The sequence below is a fragment of the Tasmannia lanceolata genome, unplaced genomic scaffold (genome assembly GCF_043159265.1).
Source record: "Tasmannia lanceolata isolate RefF3 unplaced genomic scaffold, GAP_Taslan_0.1 ptg000009l, whole genome shotgun sequence".
Lineage (NCBI taxonomy): Eukaryota > Viridiplantae > Streptophyta > Magnoliopsida > Canellales > Winteraceae > Tasmannia > Tasmannia lanceolata.
This window is the reverse complement of record NW_027518686.1, coordinates 478,378-503,287: the sequence shown is the minus strand read 5'-3', so window position 1 is coordinate 503,287 and position 24,910 is coordinate 478,378. Positions and strand designations below refer to the sequence as shown.

Sequence of the window (24,910 nt, the reverse complement as noted above, 5' to 3'; positions counted from 1 at the left end):
CAATTATTATTTTGTCATTTTCATTCTGACACGCCATGTGTCACTCATCATCACGTGCATCGTACTGTCTTTTGGTGCACTCCTGAGGGCAAATAACACCCACAAAGGAAGATTCTTTCAAGTGTGGTGGAGATTTGATCCGTACGTCTCCTGATATTCCGACACGTGTTAATGGACCTTTTCGCCCCACTTGTTCAGACTCCTCGTTGTTATAAGAATGTGGGAAGTGACGTGTCAGGAGCCTACTCGTTAGCCGATTCAACGGTACAAAGATGTCCGACAAAAACACAAAGACGAGTGGGTGTTAGGCCTTATAGTCCCGTATTTTTCAAAAAAAGTAGTGTACGCACCACATCATATGATGATCAAAACCGTGTAAATACCCAAAAATCATTTATATAGGATGATCCTACTTCTCCGATCTATAGATGTTTTCATAATATGCAGTTCCTCTATAGATCGGATGGTTGGGATCATCCTATAGAAATGATTTTTCTGGCACAGCCTATTTACATTATGATCCATCATATGGACGGTTTGGATCATCCTATCAGTTCTTTTTGGAAAATAATACACCATATAAAAACTCAGTTTTTACATGGTATAAGCCCTCATTGTCCATTGTATTATTGAAAATTGCTGTACTGCCCACACCATAGGATGATCTAAACCGTCAATCATTTCCATAGGGTGATCCCAACCCTATGGAAATAGACGGTTTGGATCATCCTATGATATGAGCCGTATTGTACACCGTATAATTTCTCGAAAATATTAATGATATTTATGTACAAATTTGGTGCTCTCATGTTGGATGTCGGCTCTAGGACTAGGAACTCTCTCAGATTTTGTGTTCTTAAAGGGAAATGATGTATTTGCCCCCTTTACTTCCCTGAGCCACCCCTTACAGTGTAAAAAAGAAGCCGGAAATAAACTAAAAGGGGGTGTGCCGCAGAACAAAACTAGGCGAACATATCACTTTCCCTACTATTACAGCATTACTTGCCTTTGAGAGAGGTTTATTATTACTTTTGTTGGCCGACATGCCACGTGTCCTGTTTTCAAAGGACGTCTATGTGGACTTTTTGGCGGCTTAGGAATTTTGTCCTGTTTTCGATTTCTTCACGGGCGCGACGGAGTTTGGTCAAAACTCGTGCAAAGATGATAAACGAGTATTTCTTACACAGGACAGCCCCCTGCAGTGTAAAAGAGTAGTCATAATACACTAGAGGAGGCTCTCCCAAATAAAAAAGGGGCCAATATAAACACTCCCCTTTTTATCTGTCTTGCATTTGAATAAATATCTGCAAGAGGCCATTTAGAGAATGCCACGTGTCAATGGCTGTTTGATAATGATAGACACTGTTTATGTGGCGGGCGAATCCAACACATTCAGAATTTTTTGCTGAATGCATTTGGAAAGTTGCCAAAATATCTTAATCCAACTGTTACTGTTTTATGGCAAGTTGAAGGTGAGGCCCATATAATAATGTACACTACAGGTCGACACTCGAAAAGATCAATTACCTTTCCTAAAAAGCTGGATTTAGTTGATTTTAAAATGACTAATACCGAACTACTTTTAAGTCGGCCAATCACATTCTCTAAGCCAAAAAGAAGAAAAAGGTTAAAAGAGAAAGCAAAGAAAAGGAACAAAAGAGCCGCAAAAGCAACCTTCCAAGTATTATACTATCGGGTGTGTTTGGATTGCTGGAATCAGGAATCAAAATTGTGATCACGTACCATTCTTATTCCTATTACCCCCGTTAAATAAAATAAAAAGTCTAGTTCTAATGTTTGAGTAAAGATCAATGTTGGGACGCGGGTAGAACTCGTCCTTAAAAGCTAGCCATTAAGGTGAGGGTGCCCAAATCCATTCACTTTTCCGATGTGGGATCTTTCTTTTGCATGGAGCGACCAACAGTCTCCCCCTCCATGCGGAAGCGACGTGAACAATCTCGCCCCTTCACGTGGAGGCAACATGAGACCTACAAGATCTTCTCCGAGGGAATTTCACCATCTCAAAGGTACACCGAGATCTTCCTTGAGAAATTTTCTCCATTCTTGAGGGTAAACTGGGGTTACCACGCCCCGACTCCGATACCACTTGTTGAGACCTGGGTAGAACTCACCCTTAAAAGCTAAGCCAGTAAGGGGATGGCCCCCAAGTCCTTATACTCCCATCCACATCCATTCACTTTTCCGATGGGGGATCTTTGCTTCTGCTTGGAACCCTCAACAATTAAGAATAATAATCTTGATCTAGCGATTTGGGTTCCAGTTCTTCTCCCAAAGCTTCTGGTAATTGGCTGCTAATAATTTGGCATTTGCGTTGCTTCTATATCTCTCAAAGAAAACAAATTTTCTGAAGAAAATTAAGCCTTAGAAAACAGGAACCTGCCTAAAAATCTCTCTGAAACTCGAAGAAATCTCTCCTGGAAAACTTGTAGAAAACTTTGAAGAAAACACGAAAAAAACCATTGAAATTCCTGAAATATCAACAAAGAAAACTCAAAAAAATCTAAAGAAAATGAAGAAAATATCTCCAAAAAAATTCAAAGAGAGAGAGAGAGAGAATATCTACATTTGAAAAAAAATCATCGTCGAAAATAGAAAAACCTTACATTTTCCCAAAAACACTCTACAATTGTAGAGAGAGAGAGGACGGAATTGAGAATACTATCTATTCGGGCAATATCAAAATCCACCCGATAATCCAGTTTTTTTCCACCTGCCCATACCATTTACAGCAATACAATTCACCCACACTTGAATCTGTCGGGAATGAATCGGATTCGGATTCTAAGTCTTGATTCTCGATTCTGGTAATCCAAACACGCCCTCTTTGTTCATATTTCAAAAAGCTACTAATGTTGGAACTACCATGTGTTTAATAAGGGAAGTGGTACATCCGCCCCTTCTTTTTTACTTGGGACAGCCAGCTCCAGTGTATCTATGACTGCAGGGGTTGATGTACTTCATGTGGGAAGGATTAAACGGCTTGATTGCCACATACACCGGAGTTGGCTCTCTCCTGTATAGAAAAGGGGTGAATTTAACATTTCCCTTTAAGAATTGCATGTATCTCTTTTGTCAATTCTTTTTTTAATAGCTGTAGAAGTTATTACTGTCCCGAAAAAGTTTATTTAAGGCAATTAAAAAAAGAAAAGACAAGCTGAGTTTCTACAGATTTTTAAAACATGTCATTGTTAGTATTAAAACATGTCATTGTTAGAATCCCTTGGTGTCTCTCCAACCAGATTTGCAGGCGCCACCTACCTGGTACCTCCTCCCCCTGTTATTGCATCAAAACCTGCGCCTCAACCACCCTCTCTGGGACGCAGCTATGCCGACGCAATGGCTAGGAACCTGTTCTTGCCGAAATCTTCGCTGGGGTTGTTAAAGCCATCCAAAACTGCCTCTGGTATTCCTGCCCTATTTCTCAGTGAAGAAGAAGTCAGAAAGGGGTCTGCTCCTTTCAAACTAGCTTTAGTTGCCAAATGTTCTTATGGGCGCCCTCCCCTATATGTGGTCAAGGAATCGATCAAACAAAAATTCCATATTTCTGTGGAACCAGTTGTTACAATCCTGGATCAAAGGCATTTATTGATCAGATTTGGCACGGAACGAGATTTCCTCTCGGTCTGGCTCTCAGATAACATGAAGATACAGGGCTACCTCCTCAGGTTCCTGAGGTGGTCACCGGACTTCAAGCCAGGTATTGAACCGCCTATTGCCCCTGTGTGGGTAACGCTTCCGGGCCTTCCCATGTACTTATTCAATGAAGATTACCTAGCCTCAGTAGGAGGGCTGCTTGGGAGAATGTTGAAAATTGATGCTCCCACCATCCAGGGCACTCGAACAGAATTTGCAAAAATCTGCATAGAGATCAATATTAGGGAGAAGCTCCACGAAAAGTTTTGGCTTGGCTCCCCGGGCGGTGGAGGAAGATGGCAGAAGGTGACCTATGAAAAAATCCCAAAATACTGTGATCACTGTCTCAAATTTGGGCATTATGAACTAGAATGCAGATCAAAAAAAGAACACGAATCAATTAATCCTCTTAAGGATCTCTCAATGGAAGGAAGGGTCAGGGCAGCAGATGTCTCGGCCCCAGATCAAGGTGAAAAGCAGAACTCTGGCAGGGTGGGGAAGTCTACGAAGGCCTGGGTAACAAAATCATTCTCCGATCGAAGAGATCCAGAGGACACCAGAACCATGCAGGACAAAGAGAATATTGATCAAATGGTTACAGGATTGGAAGAGACAAGATTTAATGAAGAGGAGGATTTGATGAACCAAACAGAATTTTTTGCAGATGAAATATCAGCAAGGATAGCCTTCAAGGAAGATATGCAAAGACAAATTCAGTTCACCCAAATAGAGCCATCAGGCACCCATGAGGAAGGAGAACAGTCTCTGGCACATTCAGCATCAGACCAATCTCTAGGGACGGAGCTAGCTGAGGAAAGTCCTTTAAACCATGAATCAAGGGAAGTTAGACCCGAAAATTCAGAGATGATCCTAGAAGCAGGAGAACCGGAGGAGGAAATTCCAAGCCGTGTTCATTATAGTGAGGGAGCAGAACCCGGGAGATTAACAAGAGAGTCGTTAACCCCATCCTCGGAGAAGGAAACTAGCACAATCGTCGAAGACGGTTCAGAGATTCATCTCTTAATTTCACCTAGAAATCAGGCTGGTTCGAGTTCTGTTCCATTACAAAATCCAAGAAGGGACATTGAAGAAGGCACAGTCTCGGCTGGAGCTAGTCCAAAGTCAACAGTTCCTAGAAGGGAGCTAATCAAATTAGGAGTTAATGTTGAAGCCAGAATTCAAGCAATTATGGACACAGTTAGGCAGGAGAACACGGGAAGTGCTCTGTTATTGGAGAAAGATTGCCTGGAGATAATGCTTACAGAAGAATCAGCTAAGTTGGGAGTTTCATCTCAGGAATCAGCCAAAGCTCAATCTGAATTTACCACCAGGTCAGGAAAGAAATGGGGGAAGCCTTCAAAATGATTTCAGGAATTATATGGAACATAAGGGGAATTAGGAGCAGGAGCTCCCGTAGCAGGTTAAATATGATTAATAAGATGCACAAGCCATGCTTCATCGCAATTTTGGAACCATTTCTAAACGAAGCAGCGATTCAAGGGGTGGCCAATCTGTTAAATATGGATTATCACATGACAAACTCAGACTCAAACTCAAAAATATGGCTGATGTGGAATAATATGATTGATATAAATATAATATCTTCGTCTCAGCAAGCTCTATCAGTGAAAGCCCGCCATCGGGATTCGGCAAAGTCTATTTTCATGACATTAGTATACGCAAGTTGCTCAGTAGTCGAAAGAAGACTTCTTTGGAGCTACCTGTTTGACTGCAGTCAATACTTTACTGATGCGTGGATGGTGGGTGGGGATTTCAATGCCGTATTAAGTGCGGAAGAAAAACTGGGATTACATCCTCCTAACTGCCGATCTACATCTGACTTCCAAGATGCAGTAGAAGGAGCAGGATTGATTGATGTGGGATACTCGGGAAATAGGTTCACAAGATGTAATAATCAGATGAATGAAGGGTGCGTATGGGCTAGATTGGATAGGGTTCTTGTTAATGCATTGTGGATGACAGAATTCTTAGCATTAAAAGTTACTCACCTATCTCGAACCAATTCAGACCATTGTCCGCTACTTGTGAGCTTCAGGTCCAATGCCAATCCTCCTGTGGGGTCGTTCAAATTCCAAAGAATGTGGTGCAGGCATGAGAACTTTCAGGAGGTGGTCAGAGGAGCTTGGAGTGTGCCGGTAGATGGGAACGCCCTTGAGATCTTGTCCATAAAGCTAAAGAACACAAAAAGAAACCTAAGAGCTTGGAACTCGCAGCATTTTGGTAATGTTTATCAGAATGTTAAAGATGCGGAAGACTCTGTAATAAAAGCGGAAAGTATTCATCTGGAACTTCCAAACCAAGTAAACACTGCAAGCCTTGATGGGGCTAGGGCAAAGTTGAACGAGGCCATTCTCCAGGAAGAAATATTTCTAAGACAGAAATGCAAAGACAAGTGGCTTAAAGAGGGGGATCGAAACACAAAATTCTTCCATGCCTCAATTCAAATGCAAAGGAAATACTGTGGAATGAGGAGGATTATGGAAGATAACTCTTGGGAGGAGGACCCTCAGAAAATACGTGAGTTGGCTGCTAAATTCTTCCTCAAAGCCTTTCAAGAGGAGGGAGTTTCAGAAGATGAAGAAATGCTCGAAGCTATTCCTTGTCTTGTATCTGAAGAGGTCAATGTCTCGCTGATTCAAGCTCCCTCAGAAGAAGAAGTCAAGGAAGCCGTGTTTGGCTGCCCAGAGGAGAGTGCTCCTGGCCCAGATGGTCTTAATGGGACTTTCTTCACAGCTTGCTGGGAGGTAATTAAAGATGAAGTGGTGGAAGCAGCAAAAGCCTTCTTTGCCGGAGGTAAGTTATCGAGACACTATACCTCCACTCTAATTACGTTAATTCCGAAAGTGGAAGACCCAAAGGACTTTTCTGAATATAGACCAATCAGTTTGTGTAACTTCTGTTATAAAATCTTTGCCAAGATTATTGTAACAAGACTTGCCAAAGTTTTGCCTAACCTGATTTCTCCAGAACAGGGAGCATTTGTTAAAGGAAGATGCATTTCAGACAATATATCAATTGCCCAGGAAATGATGGTGGGAGTAGGTAGGAAAGTGCGAGGAGGTAATGTAATGCTCAAAATTGATATGGCCAAGGCGTATGATAGATTAAATTGGGATTTCATGCAAAAAGTGTTGGCGCGATTTGGATTCTCGGAGTCTTGGCGAAAGCTCATCGAAGAAGCAACCCAGAAGTGCTGGTTCTCAGTGGTTTTGAACGGGGAACCAAATGGATTTTTTAAATCTTCGAGGGGTCTCAGACAAGGCGATCCTTTGTCTCCTTGCCTCTTTATTATTGCCGAAGAAGTCCTAAGCAGAGGAATATCTAAACTGTTCCGTGAGGGTAAGGCTAAGTATTTCTTGAGAAGTAAAGATAGCACCCCAATATCTCATTGTCTGTTTGCAGATGACACCGTGATCTTTTCAAATGGAGGGAAAGCAAGCTTGAACCAGATTATGAGATTCCTAAAGCGGTATGAAGCTATGTCAGGCCAGCTAGTTAACGCTAACAAAAGCAGCTTTACCACATCAGACAAGATGACCCTCAGTAGGCAAAGAGCTATTGGCAAAAGTACAGGGTACATGCAAAAGAAGTCCCCTATAATGTATCTAGGAGCTCCCCTATTCACGGGTCGTCTTAAAGCGAGTTTCTTTGATGGGCTAATAGATAAAGTTCGGAAAAAGATTGAAGGATGGAAAGGGAAAATGTTATCCTCTAGAGGAAAACTTATATTAATCAACCATGTTCTATCAAGCCTTCCCATCTTCATCCTGTCAACATTATCCCCTCCAAAAAAGGTTCTCCAGCGCATTGACAGTATAATGGCCAACTTTTGGTGGGGGAATTCAGAATTTGGGGCTAGAAACCATTGGGTTGCTTGGAAGAAAATTTGCAAGCCAACAGACGAAGGGGGATTAGGCATAAAAGCTATGGAGGACCTATGTATTGCTTTCCGAATGAAGGCTCTTCATAGGCTTCACCAATCCCATGGGCTATGGGCCTCATTCTTGAAATCTACCTACAGCAGGGGTAAACACTTAAATTTAGTGGAGCCAAATGCAGTCTCATCAAAACAATGGAAAAATATTATTGCTACAAAACCCTTGTGGCAAGAAAATGCGAGGTGGACTGTTGGAAAAGGAGAGGTGTTTTTCTGGACAGATATTTGGATAGGGAATAAGCCATTGGTGGAATATACAACAGGATTCCAAGGAATCGATCTTAAGGGAAAAATCAAAGACATGATCAATGAGAATGGAGAGTGGAAGAAGAGTCATATATTGCCTTTTTTTCCTGGTGGTTGGGATGCAATTATGGACAAGGTTAAGATCGTCATCAACCGATCGCCTGACAAGCTCATTTGGGCAAAAACATCGTCAGGTAATTTCAGCTCTAAATCGGCTTGGGAAGTATGTAGAAGGAGTGGCCCTAAAGTGAGTTGGGCGCAAGGTATTTGGGATTCCATCCCACCTAAGATGGGTTGTTTCTCTTGGAAACTTTTCCTCAATGCCATTCCAGTGGACAGCAGAATCAAAGATCTCAAAATCCAGATGGCATCCAAATGTGAATGTTGTAAGCACAGTAAAGAAGAATCAGTTGATCATCTGTTAGGTAACAGTGGCCTAGCAAGGGGAATCTGGGAGTTCTTCGCAGACCTCTGGGCCATGAAACTTCTTCCATTGCAACCAGTAAGGAGCAGGATGCTTGCTTGGATATCATATGGCAGGAAAAGGAGCACCCAAGCTGGATTTCTCCTTGGCATGTCAGCTTTGATTATCCCTTGGGAAATCTGGAAGGTACGTTGTAATAGAAGAATGGAAGGTAAAGAGAGAAGTACAAATTGGGTGATTCAGCAAATATTAAATAAGTTAAAAACTGTGAGCTCTAGCCAAAAATTCACCAAAGAAAACAATATGGTGGAGTGTTTAGCTTTGGAGCAAATCCAGATTGATCCGCAGAGGCAAAAGATCAGCAGGGATAATTGGATTTGGTGGGAACGTCCGATGATTGGTTCGCTCAAATTGAACATTGATGGAGCAGCCAAGGGAAACCCAGGAGAGTCGGGAGGCGGTGGAGTTATGCGAGATGCCAAAGCAAAAGTTATATTTGCTTTTGCGTTCTTCTACGGGACATCTACCAACATGGTGGCTGAAGCGAGAGCTCTATTGGACGGCCTTAGGCTATGCAAAGCCTTTGGGTTCAAGAATTTCGTAGTAGAGTCAGACAGCAAAGTTCTCATGGACTTCATCTCTAAGAAAGGAAGCCACCCCTGGTCCATCTCTTTCTTCTGGCCCGAAATTATAGACCTCATGGACTTCATGGGCCCTCATCATCAGCACCAGTTTAGAGAAGGTAACCAAGTGGCAGATGCTCTTGCAAATGAAGCTTGCAAAGCTAGATCTCATCAAATTTTCCATGGATGGTCAGAAATGCCTCGCATAGCCCGGGGGGCTGCAAGATGCGACACTAATGGTTTTCCAAATATTCGCCCAAGCAAATGAACGAAGCAGGTGGTGTTGTGTAGGGTCTTTGGTTCCCCTTTGTTTGTCGCGGTCTAGAGGGCTGGTTGTTTGCCCTCCTTTTGTATTGTGCCTTCAATAAATAATATGCTGAGGCCCGCCCCGGGGTCGCATTCCTTTCCGAGTTAAAAAAAAAAAAAAAAAAAAAAAAAAAAAAAAAAAAAAAAAAAAAAAAAAAAAAAAAAAAAAATAGCCTTTCCAAATTTAGAAAATTTATTGTTGGGGTTCCACGCAAAAGCAAAAGATCCCATATCATAAATGTAAAGGGATGTGGATGGGGTTATAAGGGAATTGTCACCCTCCCTCTAATGGCTAGCTTTTAGGGGTGAGTGCTACCTGGTTAAGACCCCAACAAATGGTATCAGAGCTCAAGGCGTGGTAACCTTGGTTTGCCTCTAAGAGTGGAAATGTCTCCGGGGGAAGATCTCGAAAACCCTGGTGTAGTATTTCATGGTTTCCACGTTGCCGCAGCGTGTAGGTGCGATATTGTCCACGTTGCTTCCGCGTGGAAGGGAAGGTTGTTGGGGTTCCATGCAAAAGCAAAAGATCCCACATCGGAAATGTAAAAGGATGTGGATGGGTTATAAGAGAATGGGCAACCTCCCTCTAATGGCTAGCTTTTAGGGGTGAGTTCTACCGGTTAAATTCCCTACATGTACAAGTGGGATCCACTTGTGTCTTGTGTACTTGATTAGATCTGATAATCTTAGCGGCCAATTTCCACTGAGAACATCTTTATCCGAATGATGTGCAATTGAGGCCGTTGATCTTGTAGAAAATCATGATGGAAACCTCATGATCTTGAATTCATACAATAGAGTACCACAAGAGAAAAATTCAATGGTTAAGATTTTCTTTGCAAAACTCTAAATATTATTTGATGAATCAAGGACCAAGATTATCCGATCGCTATCTAGATCAACGAATCGTATCGCGTACAAGGGACCAATTGTCTTCTTAAATCAAACCCCCCAGTTGCTCCCCTATAACCAATCATAGTGGGACAGGTGTCTTACAAAAGACTCCTGACAAGTCGACAAGATGAACGGACCAGATCAACTATCAAAATTCGCCGAGTTAGCGATTTAAGTTATTGGGTGCTGACTAGGATCTCCGGGGACCCACATTTTCCACTAGTTGTTGAGATGGCAATTCCGACGCCACAAGAACTTGTGGCTGAGAATCACTTCACTGATGACGTGGCATCTGGCTCTCGTTAAACTGAGCAAACCGAAACGAGACAACGAGAAGCCCAACTATACAAGTCGCACCCCTTCTTACTTATTTTTTGCGTATCGGTTTTCGGACCCTTCGTTTCGTTTCGGAAACATGTCGGGAGCCAGAGATACCGCTATTAAGCTGTTCGGAATGACTATTAGTCCGATGTCTCCAATCAACGAGAAAGCACCACGTGGCGGCCCTGAAGAGGGTCCGGAACTCGGCCCGGAACTCTACTCAAAGACTGATGATGGACGAGGAGGAAAAGAAGAAGAAGAAGAAGAAGAAAAGGTAATAAAGATTTTATTTATTTATTTATTTTTTTAGACTTATTTGGAAGAGTTTGGTTCTGGGTTTTGTGTTTTAGGGGATTCTGATGGTTTATTTTGACTCTTTGTTGCTGAATTAAGGTATAATTTTCACTTCTGATATAGGTAATTTTACTGTTTCTGTCACTATTTTTTGGAGTTGCTTTTCTTTCGAATTTTTTGTTACAAAGTGTTAGAGTAGATCAGGTCAGGTAGTTTGTTTAGATTTGCAACTAAGCTAGTTTTAGTAGGTAGGATTTCTATCTTTATCATTTTTCATAGTTACACTGATTTCTTTATATGTTTATGCCCTCATTAGGGCTAATTGTAATTAATCCAGGAAAGCAAGATTAGTAAAATCATCTCATTACTTTGTTACAAAGTTTTGATTTTGGTTTTTGGGGGAAATAACAATTGGGTTTTGATGGGTTTTGCTTCTAAAGAGATGATTATCAGTTGTCATAACTCATAACAACATATAGTTTATTAGAGAAGATTTTGTTTTAAAGGAATTCTGATGAGAAATTTAGTTATGAAGACACCCAAAGACTGTAATGGGATTATATCGACATTTTGTAAAGGTTTTTCTTCTCAAAATTGGATATGTTCCTCTTTTTCTGCGGTTCTTCGGATCTTTTTTGTTACGTCCAAGTTTGGATGGAGAATTTTATATTTTTCTGTTTTGGGTGAGTTTCCTCGACAATTTACAGTTTAATTTTGCTGTAAAATATTATTATTTTCAGTTCTGGTTGGAATTTGTTTAGTTTTCTTACTGTTTTTGGGTGCTGTTGTGTTACAGAGCACTCTGGTTTGAAGCTTTTGCTTTCTCATCATTAAAAGTAATTATAGGTTTTAAGATGGAATGATCTTTTGCCAAAATCTGCAAGCTCTCTAATTATATCCTTCTAGTGCTTCTTCTGTACATTACTTTTCGGATCTGGGTGTTTTTTTATTATTATCATTTTTTAATTTATCTTTTCTTTCTTCTTTTCTTTTATCTGTACTTGATTTTATTTTGGATTTTTTTCCTGTCCTTTTTTTAATAACTTTTCCTTGAATGGCTTTTTTTTTTACTCCAATTGAGTGATGCCTATTGGAGTATTTTCTTTTCAGTAAGGATCTATCTGTAAAGGCTCTCATGCGATTTCTTTCTTGTTTTAACTGACAGTGAATGTACTTTTATTAATCTTTGATGATTACAATTAACCATAATTACTCATTAAATAGTTCTGATCTATTCTAACATTTAACACCTTTTGATCTGCAATTACCATCCTCCCTTGATTAGTATATCTAATTATTCTTGATCAAAAATAGTATATCTAATTATTAAAAAATCAAATGAAATTTGTTGTTTTCTGGACATTAGCCACTTCGATTGCATGTAATTTTGCCATTTGCTGAATATCTCTCGTGTAATTAACATCGATCAAATACGCATAAAGTTACCATTGATTACCTATTCCCAATTGGGCTCTTTTCTCTAAATGTTATGACCATAAAAGCAGAGCATTTTTAGTTATGGAATGTTGAACTATCTTGGACTTTTATGCAGAAATGGCAATCTTTCCTCTCCACACATTATATCAGACCCATGTTTCAGTCATGCAACGTTCCTGTTGTGGTCTCTAAAACTGACGAGGAAAGTCTTTATTACCTTTCCATAGTTGGGAGAATTAAGCATAAATTGCTTTATATACCTTTTTCCACCCCAATTATGTTCTGTTATTGTGATAAACCAGTAAGGCCCTGTTCGTTTAAGATTGACAACCGATTTTTAGTGCCAAACCTATAATTGGACTCAAAATTACTTTAAAATTTGAGTCCATTATTCAGTTTGGCGCTCACAATTGGTGCCAAGCCTGACCGATTTTTAGTGCCAAGCCTAACCGATCATTTACGCAGCGGAGAAAGTAAAAATTATAATGAAAAATTGCAAATGACTATAGGTTCTGTTCGAAGGCGAATAATTTGATTGCTGTTTCTTATTGAATAATGGAATTTACTTTCAGGATCCATCAAGCCAAAATTTTACTGAAGTAAAAGAGAAAGAGAAAGATCAGCCCCCCTCGGAAAAGTTAACTGAACAAGCCAAGTCCTCAATGGTAAATGAGGACCCGAAAACACCTTCTGTAGACAAAAAAACAGAAGAAGTGGACGAACTGAAACCAGAAGAACAGAATGACTCAAAAGAGAAGACACTAAAGAAACCAGACAAGATACTTCCATGTCCTCGTTGTAACAGCCTCGACACAAAGTTCTGTTACTACAACAATTACAATGTCAACCAACCCCGACATTTCTGTAAGAACTGCCAGCGATATTGGACTTCTGGAGGGACAATGAGGAATGTCCCTGTAGGAGCCGGGCGTCGAAAGACCAAGAACTCTGCCTCACATTATCGGCACATTACTGTATCTGAATCTCTCCAAACAGATGCACACGAAAAAATCCATCTTGCTCCATGCAAACCCAATACCACCGTTCTCAGTTTCAGCTCAGATGGAAAACTATGTGAGTCTATGGCATCTGTGTTGAGCCTCGCCGAGAAAACAATGAGGAATGGGTTTCATAGACGTGAGGAACAAAGAATTCCAGTGTCATGTGGAGGAGAAATTGGCGATGAGCACTCAAGTGAATCTTCTGTCTTGGCTTCAAATTTGACCGACGAAGGTAATCGGGCAAACTTGCAAGAGCCAATGCAAAAGTGTCAACAATTCCCGCCTCAAATGCCATGTTTTCCATGGACTTATCCATGTAATTCAACTCAATGGAGCCCTCAACTAGCACCACCACCTTCTTTTTATCCTCCAAGCTTTCCCTTATCATTTTACCCTGCACCACCTTATTGGGGTTGTTCTATCCAAGGCCCTTGGAGTATTCCTTGGATATCACCCCCGTCTACTTCTCCAAACACTGGTTCCCCGGGCTCTGGGTCGAATTCTCCAACCTTAGGAAAGCATCCAAGAGAAGGAGTCATTCCTAAAGAAGACACAGTCAAACACAACAACTCGGAAAAATGTTTGTGGGTTCCTAAAAGTTTGAGGATTGATGACAACGGTGAAGCTGAGAGGAGCTCGATATGGGAAACTCTTGGGATTAAAAATGACAAGGAGGATTCAATGAATAGTGGAGGGTTTTTCAAGGCGTTCCAATCAAAGGTCGACGACAAGAATCATACAGCCGAAACCTCCCATGTCTTGCACGCCAACCCTGCTGCACTTTCGCGCTCACTTAACTTTCGCGAGAGCTCGTAGAGGATCAGTGAACTGGTGAAAATCTTGTAAATTTTGGGAGCTTCAGCTCGTGGTAATGAATATGTACCACTGAGCTTTGGCACTGTACTACACCAAGCTTTGTGCAAAAGGTTGTATTGAAAGAATTGGCATGGCAACCCAATTGTGAGAAAGACTTATGAGGAATTTCTCTGGGTGTTGCTTTGGAAGAGCGAATTTCATAGTAGCTCAAATAGCCAATGGTTTGTTTAACTTCCACTGTGGCAGTATGAACATGTTTATTTTCTTAGTTCTAATGGTTTGGTGAGTTTGCCTATATGTGTGCAAATATATGAGATAGTGAGAGAGGGAAGAAAGAAATAGGATTTTCAGATGTAATAGAATAAATCTATAAACATCTATGAATCCAACTCAAGTTCTTTTTTTCCCTCTTATCTTTTGAATTAAGGACACTCAATGGACATCTATTTTCAAAGAAATGTGTATTTGACTCATGCATTACTTAGTAGGTGTGGTAGTATGTCATGGTGTTAGGTTCCTTGAGTGATCTATTTTGCTTAAGATATTTGGTCTTTAATTTTAATTTCAGAAATTGGTCTGTTGTATTCTGTGTTGAAGAGTGAAAGACTGTCCTCCTTTGGTATCTTAGGAAACATACAAAGATTTCAAATATATAGGTCTGGAGGAGGCCAAGGTGTTGAAAAGCCATTCAAGTGTGCTTTAAATAATCCAAGCAGAGGCAAAAAAATATTGGAAAATATCCTAAATAAAAGAAAAGGTTCTTGTTGAAAAGGCCATCTCTTGTTTTTGAAGATAAATATGAATTTTTCTTTCGAGCATCTTTCTTTTTCTGGGCCCATAGTGAGGACCGCTTAGGGAAACAGGTGGAAAGATTAGGTTGAAGATAACATCATGAAAAGGTATCCTTTTCTTTTCACTCCCCTATAATATTCTTCACCAACTTCTGTTGTTTTTTCATACTGCAATTCAATAATGTAGACCATTTAGCATGATGTCGGGATCAGGAAAACAAGTTTCCAACTGCTAAATTTTGGTTGGCTATTTTTAAGAAGATTGACGGGAGAACATCTTCTTGAGATCTTCTTCCACTAGCACTGTCCGGCGACGGTCGGGTGATGTGGCGCGCTCGAGATCTTCTCTCCAAATTTCTTCAAATCAAAGAAATTTGTGGAGAAGATCTTGGGGAGATCTTTTTGCCCTTATCCCAACCCCCCCCCCCCCATCCCATATTTGCAAGACAAACCAAACAATGTTTCTTTCTTCCACCCTTAATCTCCCCGTTGACTAATCTACTTTAGATCTCCCCTTTAATCTCCCCTTTGACCGTTGGGATATAGATCTCCCAACGAATTAATGGCATCCAAACAGAGCAAACATGAATTAGGTGGCTTCACTCCCGTGTCAATCGTTGACTTCCTTTTCCCATGGCTGAGTTCTCACTCGAGTCAGAGTTTTATCCTAGTAAATCAGTCAAAACTCCTTTTACTCATCTGAGTTCATGAAAATTTGACTGTACCTAAGTCCTCATTTGTAGAAAACCGAGAAATACCTCCTCAACAAGGATCAAAAAGCAAAAGATCCGAGCAACATAAGAATAAAGACAAGATTTACGTGGTTCAGCACTGTGCCTACGTCCACGGGTGAAGAACTTCACTATTTCGGTTTTAGGGTTACAAAACTCTCTTTTTTTACCCAAAAAAACCGAGAGAAAAGCTAGCTACCTGTAACCCTAACACGTGGTTTATATATCAATGCCGCCACATCAAGAAAACTACTGAAATACCCTGTACAGCAAAACCGTAAATTAAATTTTCCTTCTTGGGCGCTGCTTGGGAAACTCTAGCAAGGGTGCGCTGCCCCTGCACCCCAGCGAGCTGACCGTAGAGCTCGACCTGTGTGCATCAAAAACATTAGTCTGTTAGGGTCCTGTATAATGTCAGAATCCAAGATATTTGTACAACATCATCCGAGTCCTAGTATGTATACTGTCTACACAACTTAGCTTTCCGCAAGAAATTCCAACATTTTTATTCAACACTGTCAGGCTCACGCAGCATTGAGAAATCTCAAGAATTTGTTGAACGAAGAAATAAATGTGAGATTGGTTGAACAACTTGTGTGAGAAGTACTGCGAAATCTGTTCAAAGTCGGGGTGCAACTTGGGCCGGGCTCAACCCGAACCCGACGGGTTGAACCAGATTTTGGCATGGGTTGGGTTGGCATTTTCTCGGGTTGGGTTGGGAAAACCAGCCAGATCTAATTTCGGGTTGGGTTAGGGTTGATGCCTTGGCAACCCGATCCGACCTGAACCCGACCTCCATCTTCTAAGTTTATCAAATCATGAGGATTATGTTTTTTTTTCTGTGTATTTCTCTATTTCGCCCTAGATGAACCCGAATCCAACCCAAGTCAACCTGACCCAATTTGGAGGCGGGTTGGGTTAGGGTTGACCATCCTCAACCCGAGGCTTGGGTGGGGTTGGGTTGGGTTAGGGTTGAGGGAATGCTATCCCAGGTTGGGTTAGGGTTGGCCTCAACCCGACCCGACCCAACCCGATCCGAGTTGCACCCGTAGTTCAAAGATGTCATTTTCTTACAGGAGACTTACCGAACTTACATTTCTCATTTCATCTGCATTCAAAGCTATTTACATTTCATCTTTTTACCAGATATGCCAAACAACTTCATCTTTTTCATAATAAGTGTACAACAGTTTGGTCATTTTCACTGAAAGCCAGGACCAAGCATCAGATATTTGTTGCTGAGAATCAATGGTGGACCACATGATTCCTATAAGCTCAGTTGTTGTGGGACCAAATGCATGTTACTTTCCAAGAACCTCCTCCACATATTTCTTTCCTTCCTTTTCTTCCTTTTAGAAGAAGACAAGAGGCCTTTTTTCCTATCTGTATACTTGATTTCCATTATGTGTTGGTCTCACAGCCACAAATGTAGCCAGGTTTGAGAGCAATTTGATCTTTTCAGGCCACTATAAAAGATGTGGGGCCAGACAATCCTAGCGGTCAGATTCAGCGTACTTATTATATGATATTTGCCTTGATGATCTTGATTAAGCTCTACTAATGCTAAATTCAGTCTTCTGTCACCATTCACAAATAAATAAATAAAATTCAGTCTTCTGTCATACACTAGAATTTGACCTTATGCCAAAAACTGTGGGTAGTTGAGCTAGATGGAGTCAGTACAATCATAGCCGTCCTATCGATGTTAGAACTTGATTGCCCGTCGCAACCATCAATCCAATGGCCCAGATTGTCTAACTCCAGTTAAGTGCCTAGCGCTAATCCCGGCGCATGATGGGTTGCATGTTATCTGAAGTAAGGGTGTCAATTTTGGCTCGGGCTCGGAAGCTCGCTCGAGCTTGGCTCGAATCCTTAACGAGCCGAGCCGAGCCGGCTCTCAGGCTCGTTAAGCTTAACGAGCCGAGCCCGATTTAGGCCCGGCTCGGCTCGGCTCGTTAAGGCTCGTTAAGAATTTAATATATTTAAATATATATATTATATATTAATATATACACTAAAAGGGTTGTCTAGGGAGTAAAAGAGGGAGGCAAAATATGTCACTTCATTTTAGGAACCCCATTTGTTACTTGGACCACCCCCATAGTGTAAAAAAAGTAGTGAAATTACACTATATAGGGCTGTCCAGGGAAGATGAGGGGTGTGAAAAAAAAGCTCGGTAAAGCCGCTCGCGAGCCTGGCCGAGCTGAGCCGAGCCGAGCCTGATTCGAGCCCGCGCCGAGCTTTTGAGCTTAACGAGCCGAGCCTGGCCAAGCTTGGCTCGGCTCGGCTCGCTTACACCCCTAATCTGAAGTATCTCATCAGTTTGGGTTGTTGTATTGGGAAAATCTGATCTTTTCAGGAACAAATGGGATCTGTGAACTGGACAATCCTATCCGTCAGATCAGACCCGCATTTGATTTTTGGCGCACAATTGATGTGCCTGGGTCCACAACAGCTCCACCCCTTCCGTGGGTCACCCACAAGGGCACGCAAGGCTGACTTTCCATCCAATCACCTGGAACAACTGTGAGCGGGGGAAATCCAACAATTAATTTCATCATCAATAGGTCTTAAATTAATTCTCGAAATAAATTACTTCTCAAATGATCATAATAACTAATTAAAATCCAACAGAAGTGTCCTTGTCAGCAATTCTAAATGAAATAAGTTGTTCTGGTGAGGTTCCGCTTAGGGGTGCAACTCGGGTCGGGTTGAGGTCAAGTCAACCCAACCCAACCCGAAAACTTCAACTCCCAACCCTAACCCAACCCAACCTAAATTGATTTTTCCCTAACCCGAACCCAATCCGACCCGATTTCTATGACAATCACCTGTTTACTTTGTACTTTAGTTGGTTGTTTGCCTTTACTTTTTGGATATAAGTTAATAGGAAATATTAAATAAGTATTATAATTGTTAGGCAGGAAAGACAAAACAAAAAAGTCAACAAAAGGTCAAAAACTATAAAAAAAACATGTATACCGACAAACTGTGTTTATCTTTGGCGGGTTCATGGGTCGGGTTGGGTTGCTTGGTCCCCAACCCAATCCAACCTGAATTTAAGTTGGGTTGCCAAATCCCAACCCGGACCCGAACCCAACCCGAAATTGGTCAACCCAACCCGCCCAAAAATCGGGTTCAACCCGTCGGGTTCGGGTTCAACCCAACCCAAGTTGCACCCCTAGTTCCGCTAGGCTAAATCCTCACTCGCCTGTATCCCGCGGCTCAAATCCATACTCAGGATTCGAAAAACATAAGAATATAATGAAGTGAGCTTAACGCTCACCCGAGTAGCCAAATCACTATAAGAGGCGGATCAAGCATGCTTACAACACAAGATAAAATCATCATGTACATGTCGGAAATCATGCAACAATCACTTATGCCCAATAGCCTATGTTTAGAAAATCCGCCGGGCAATCTGATCTAATCGTGCAAAATTAAACGGAAAAGTAAAATAAATAAACAAGCCACAAGATGAACACCAAGACTTTAAGTGGTTCGGCCAAGCCTACTCCAGGAGCGAGAAACACGATCTTCCACTATGAGAAAAACAATATACAAGGATTACAATGGATTAATCGCAAACCCACAAACAACCCTTTCCTTGCTTCTTAAACCCAAGACTGTACACAAGAGATAATGAGAGAGATAAACACGAAAAAGAACCCAAGAGAAAACCTCGAGATGAAAAACCTCATCTCCCTTTCTCTCTCCTTTGGCAGCTGACACACCAAAGACGTCTTGCTTCGCCGCAACCCAAGAGAACAACACTTCTCTTTTTATAGTTTAGTTTTCCCCAAAAGCTAAAAATAGAAATCTCTATTTTTGCCTTTGCCTTCCCACCCAAGCAACCACTGTGGGTGGAAATAAGGCAACTTTCCCAACAATCTCCACCTTGGCTTATTTTCCAGCCACCTGAAGATTTTCCGTTGATGTTGCCACTGGTCCGCTATCGTAGCAAACCACCATTGGCCTTCAGAAGTACCAGGTACACACCTTCGAATCACCTTGGTTATGACTCCTCCCGATTTGATCAACATGGCCAATGCACATGTGTAGCTGCCAACCCGTTGACTCACTTAGTCAACCTTGGAGAGGGATCTCGATCCATCCTCCCCAACGTAGGTATCGTCATCCTTTCATGCTTGCCATCATTTCTCTTCAACGCCTTAGCCAAGCCCTGTTGAACTAGGATGTCCTTCACCCTCATCTGCCATAGGGAGAAATTGCTCTTTTCGTCAAATCCGTCAATGTTGAACTGAGTAGAACTTGATTTTACCGCCATCTCAGATTACCCCACTCTTCAGGGTGTAGCGCTCCACCTCGAATGAGAATCTTTCTTGGACAATCTTTCTACTCTAAAAAATCTCTCTAACCCCGATCCAACCACAACACCCACGATCACTCCACCTGGCCTCAACGATCGCTCCACCTGAGCTTTGATACCACTTGTTGAGAAAATCTGCCGTGCAATCTGATCCATCGTGCAAAAGTTAAACGGAAAAGTAAAATAAATAAACAAGCCACAAGAAGAACACTAAGATTTTACGTGGTTCTGCCAAGCCTACTCCACGGGCGAGAAACACGATCTTCCACTATGAGAAAAACAATATACAAGGATTACAATGGATTAATCGTAAACCCACAAACCTGCAACCCTTTCCTTGCTTCTCAAACCCAAGATCGTACACAAGAGATAACGCGAGAGATAAACCCGAAAAAGAACCAAAGAGAAAACCCAGAGATGAAAAGCCTCTTCTCTCTTTCTCTCTCTTTTTCTTCTCTCTCCTTAGGCAGCAAACACACCAAAGACGTCTTGTTTCGCCACAACCCAAGAGAACAACACTTCTCTTTTTATAGTTTAGCTTTCCCCAAAAGCTAAAAATAGAAATCTCTATTTTTGCCTTTGCCTTCCCACCCAAGCAACTACCGTGGGTAGAAAATAAGGCAACTTTCCCAACAGCCTGAATACACGGTCAGTGCCACAACCCCACTGACAGGTAGCAGTGATCGGTCTAACGTGGTCATGGCCAGTGCCATGACCTCACTAGAAGGTAATGATACCATAAGTACCATGTGTATTCCCACAAAGGCGCATTCTTTTTTTTTGAAAAGGGCAACAGAATATATATATATATATATATATATATATATATATATATATGTAAAAACAGAACCGAGGTGGTCCTGAAGGAACAAAGATAATACAAAGATAGCAGTGCAATAATTCAAGGAGGTAGATAGTCAAAGCACTCAAACGCGGCCCGAAAGACTCCTTTCTTGGCAAGGGTGTCTGCTTCCGCATTGGCTGATCTCCTGACATGGCGAAAAACTATTGAGGAGCCCTTAGCTCTGTCCTCAATTTCCTCTAAGAGAGGCAAAAATCGCCAAGGGGGAGAAGCGTTACCCGAAAGCCAGCGAATAACATTTAAGGAATCCCCTTCGACGATAATGTTGTCGCACTCCAGACGAGGCATCGAGAGAAGCCCGCTATGAACGGCTCGGACCTCTGCCTCGTTTGAGTCTGCCACTCCGATAGGCCCCGAGTAGGCCCAGAGGACTTCCCCTTTGTGGTTTCTACATAACCCCCCTACTCCTGCCATTCCTGGATTGCCGATAGACGATCCGTCAAAGTTAAGTTTCAGGGACCCCGGAGGAGGAGGAATCCAGGAGGGGATGATTTTCACTTTGGTAGCCGATTCCAAGCATATGATTGACCATCCTTCCCAGAGGTCGAAAGCTGAAACAAAACGAAACAGAGGAAGGCTTCGAGCCCAGGATATGACCGCAGCTATCAACTGAATATAAATCCAATAGGGAGATCTAGCCTTCCCTTCAAAGATACGAGCATTCCTCTCTTTCCACAAGAACCACCATGAGGCCAGGAGACACATCTTCCACAGCGTTCTGCCTTTCCTTTTCCAAGGAGTCCAGGCCCAACTCTGAATGAATTCAGCCATAGAGTTGGAGGGGACCCAACTGATTCCAAAACGAGAAAAAATAAGACCCCAAATATGACGAGCAACCTTACAGTGTATGAAAAGGTGGTCAATGGATTCCCCAGCGGATAAACATAGAGGACAGTGATCTACCAACCACATTCCTCGCTTCCTCAAAAAATCCATATTTTGAATGCGGCCCCAGCTAACCGACCACCCAAAGAAAGCAACTCTCGGAGAGCAAGATTGTCTCCAAACCGAGGAGGACACGTGCTCCACTAAAGAAGGGATCAGATGGTTATAAAAAGATTTGACTGAAAATATCCCCGAAGGATTCCAAATCCAAATCCGACGATCTACGCCCGAAGACTTGATGAAGCAAGAATCCAATAAGGAGAGGAGGGCGCTGTAAGAGCTTAACTCCCTAACAAAGAAGTCTCTGCGAAACTTAGGAGACCAATCCACCTTCCCATGTCCCTTGCAAAACATTCCGATACCCAGGCCTCTTTCTGAGATGAAACGATGAATAAGTCAGGAAACATCACTTGAAGAGGATCATCCGAACACCAAGAATCCTGCCAGAACCGAACCCGATCCCCCCTATATACTCTGAATCGGACGCCAGGAGCAAATAACGACTTCAACTTCAAGATGTCCCTCCAAACCGTGAGACCTTTGAGTTTAAAATTATCAACAGAGTCCCAATGCCCATGATCTGAACCATACTTACTTCCAATGACCCGGACCCACAAAGAGGATTGTTCTTCGCCAAATCTCCACAGCCACTTGCCCATAAGGGCCTGGTTAAAACTCTGAACCCTCCTGATACCCAAACCTCCATTTTTAGTAGGCAAGCAGACCATACTCCATTTAATCAGGGAGACCCCCTTGGAAGACCCTGATCCGCCCCACAGGAAGCGTCTCTGAATTTGTTCGATGCGTTTAGCAACCGAGGCGGGACATTGAAAAAGAGATAGAAAATATATCGGCATATTGGATAGAATGGCCTTTATAAGCACTAATCTACCTCCTTTGGAAACCAACCGGCGCTTCCAGGTAGCCAAACGTCGCTCAATCCTTTGAATAATAGGAGCCCATAGGTTGTGTTTCGGTCGACCCACACCAAGAGGAAGACCCAGATAGGTTGCTGGAAAGACATCTAAACCACACCCCATAATTCCGGCGAAAAAGGATGCATCTCTCTCAGAAACATTGATCGCGAACAACCGAGATTTTGCGAAATTAGATCTTTGACCCGAAACCATCTCATAACAACGAAGCATTGCTTTAAGGTTGAGAATCTGGGATATGACCGGAGAACAGAACAGAAGAGTGTCATCCGCAAACTGAAGAAGCGATACTTCCACCTTACTCTCACCAATAAGGAACCCTTGATATAGCCCCAACTCACTTCCTTTTTTCAGCAGTCTGCACAGTGATTCGGCAACAATCAGGAAAAGAAAAGGAGAGAGAGGATCGCCCTGCCGCAATCCTCTAGAAGATTTGAAGAATCCTTTTGCTGATCCGTTGATGAGGACAGAAAACCAGGCGGACGATAAGCAGTTCCGGATCCACCCTCTCCACCGACCCCCAAAGCCCATACGACCCATGAGAAAATCTAATGCTGCCCAATCCACTCGGTCATATGCCTTCTCCATGTCAAGCTTGCATAGAATGCCGCCTTCCCCCTTCCTCCGATAATAGTCAATGGCTTCATTGGCTGTTAAAGAACAATCAAGAATTTGCCGGTTGCTTATAAAGGCACTTTGACAGACCGATATAATGGAAGGAAGAACCACTTTGATACGATCCGCCAGAACCTTTGCGAGGACTTTGTAAAGGCTGCCCACCAAGCTAATCGGGCGAAAATCCGAGTTTTTTGTTGCTCCTTCAATTTTTGGAATGAGGACGAGAAAAGTTGCACCTGTCCCTTTGTCAAGGATGGCTCCCTCAAAAAATTCTATGAAGAATCGAAGAATGTCCGATTTTACTGTTTCCCAGCAAGTTTGAAAGAAAGCCAAACAAAAACCATCGGGTCCAGGGGCTTTATCTTTTGCCAGAGAAAATAGGGCTGATCGGATTTCCACCTCAGAGAAAGGGATTTCCAATCCGGCTGAGGCTTCCAGGCTTAAGCTATCAAAACAAATGTCTTGAGGAATTGGGCGTAACATCCCATCAGCTGAGTATAAAGATCTGTAGAATTCAATAATTTCTTCAATAATTCGCTCCTTGTCAGATACAATCTCCCCCTCCACTTCTAAGGATTCAATTCTGTTCCTTCTTCTGCGAGCACTAGCCATGGCATGGAAGAAGGCTGTGTTTTTATCTCCCTCCAACAACCACTTGACTCGAGATCTTTGGCGCCAAGAGATTTCTTTAAGCATCAACAACTCTTTATGCTCTTGAATTAATCTTCCTTGTTGCTCATAATCCTCCGCCGAGGCCAAACCACTCTCTGCCAATGTATTTATCTCCATCAATCTGTCCTCAAGAATCCTCTTCCTGCCTTGGTCCACTTCTTTCTGTTCCTTATCCCACTCTTTTAATTTCCCCTTAATGAAGCGTAATTTTTTGCCTATAACTACGTCCCCTGGACCTTCAAATACGCTTTCAGACCACCATCGGACTAAGAGAGCCTCCATTTGAGGATTTTCCAGCCAAGCTATTTCAAATCTGAAGGGGGGCGGACCCCAGAACTCCATTTTAGGAGACAAAAGGAGAGGGCAATGGTCGGAAACTGAATGGGGTAAAGCCTGCTGATAGACTTCAGAAAGAATTGCCAACCAGTCACCCGAGAGAAGAAATCGATCAAGCCGACTTCGGTTCGAACCTCTGGCCCAGGTGAAAGAGGAGTCACCCAAAGGTAAATCTGCGAGCTCGTTGATTGCGATGAAATCAGCGAAAGATCTCATGCCCGCAGTGACTCGCTGTCCCCCAAGGCGATCTCTTGATCCTAGAACTTCATTGAAATCCCCCCGATACACTAAGGAGCGGAACATAGGCGTCGCGTCTGATTTAATTCTTCCCAAAAAAGACACTTCTCAGAGGATGACAAAGGACCATAGACGCCTGAGAAGAACCAGACTGAATTATCATTGCATTTTCGGAAAGCAACGGAGAGAGAGAAAACTCCACGCCAAACATCCGTGCTGTCCCACAAGACTGAATCCCAAGCCACCAAGATGCCCCCTGAAGCCCCTTTGGATGCTAAGAAAGCAAAATTCCAGTCAGTATTGAACCCCATGCTTCTCATATCTATGTTACGGATTTGCTCCATCTTTGTTTCCTGAAGACAAACAACCTCAGGGCGCCGATGTTTAACTAATGCTTTGATTTGAATTCTTTTCTCCCGAGAGCCCAAGCCGTTTATATTCCAGGATAAAATCTTCATTAACAACTGTATTCCGATGAATTCCTCCCCGCCCTGATACCAGACTTTCTTCCTTTTTTCTAGGATGTGAGACCTTTGCTA

At 42.3% G+C, this 24,910-nt stretch overlaps 2 protein-coding genes across 3 annotated transcripts; one reads left to right on the top strand and one right to left on the bottom strand.

The window, feature by feature from the left end:
- Window positions 1–10,444: 10,444 nt before the first annotated feature.
- Window positions 10,445–14,382, top strand: LOC143885809 (cyclic dof factor 1-like). Of its 2 annotated transcripts, none has more exons than XM_077389867.1 (2): window positions 10,445–10,700; window positions 12,730–14,382. In XM_077389867.1, exons 1-2 carry the CDS (start codon window positions 10,521–10,523, stop codon window positions 13,972–13,974), a joined length of 1,425 nt encoding a protein of 474 aa, XP_077245982.1. In that variant the 5' UTR covers window positions 10,445–10,520; the 3' UTR covers window positions 13,975–14,382. The 2 variants fall into 2 exon arrangements, with proteins under 2 accessions (XP_077245982.1, XP_077245983.1); XM_077389868.1 differs by having other exon boundaries at window positions 10,561–10,700; window positions 12,273–14,382.
- A 4,681-nt stretch (window positions 14,383–19,063) lies between these two features.
- On the bottom strand, window positions 19,064–24,350 carry LOC143885766 (uncharacterized). Its single transcript, XM_077389834.1, has 2 exons — window positions 23,468–24,350; window positions 19,064–19,122 (listed from the first exon to the last, which is right to left on the bottom strand). Exons 1-2 carry the CDS (start codon window positions 24,348–24,350, stop codon window positions 19,064–19,066), a joined length of 942 nt encoding a protein of 313 aa, XP_077245949.1.
- Window positions 24,351–24,910: the final 560 nt, after the last annotated feature.

Bases quoted from the DNA above. Each gene is read 5' to 3' on its own strand.
- LOC143885809 (XM_077389867.1), top strand. From the start codon at position 10,521: ATGTCGGGAGCCAGAGATACCGCTATTAAGCTGTTCGGAATGACTATT. The intron at 10,701-12,729 runs GTAATAAAGATT...ATTTACTTTCAG, and splicing joins AAGAAGAAGAAGAAGAAAAG to GATCCATCAAGCCAAAATTT.
- LOC143885766 (XM_077389834.1), bottom strand. From the start codon at position 24,350: ATGAGATCTTTCGCTGATTTCATCGCAATCAACGAGCTCGCAGATTTA. The intron at 19,123-23,467 runs GTTTTTGTTTGG...TCTTGTGTACAG, and splicing joins TAAAGCCCCTGGACCCGATG to TCTTGGGTTTAAGAAGCAAG.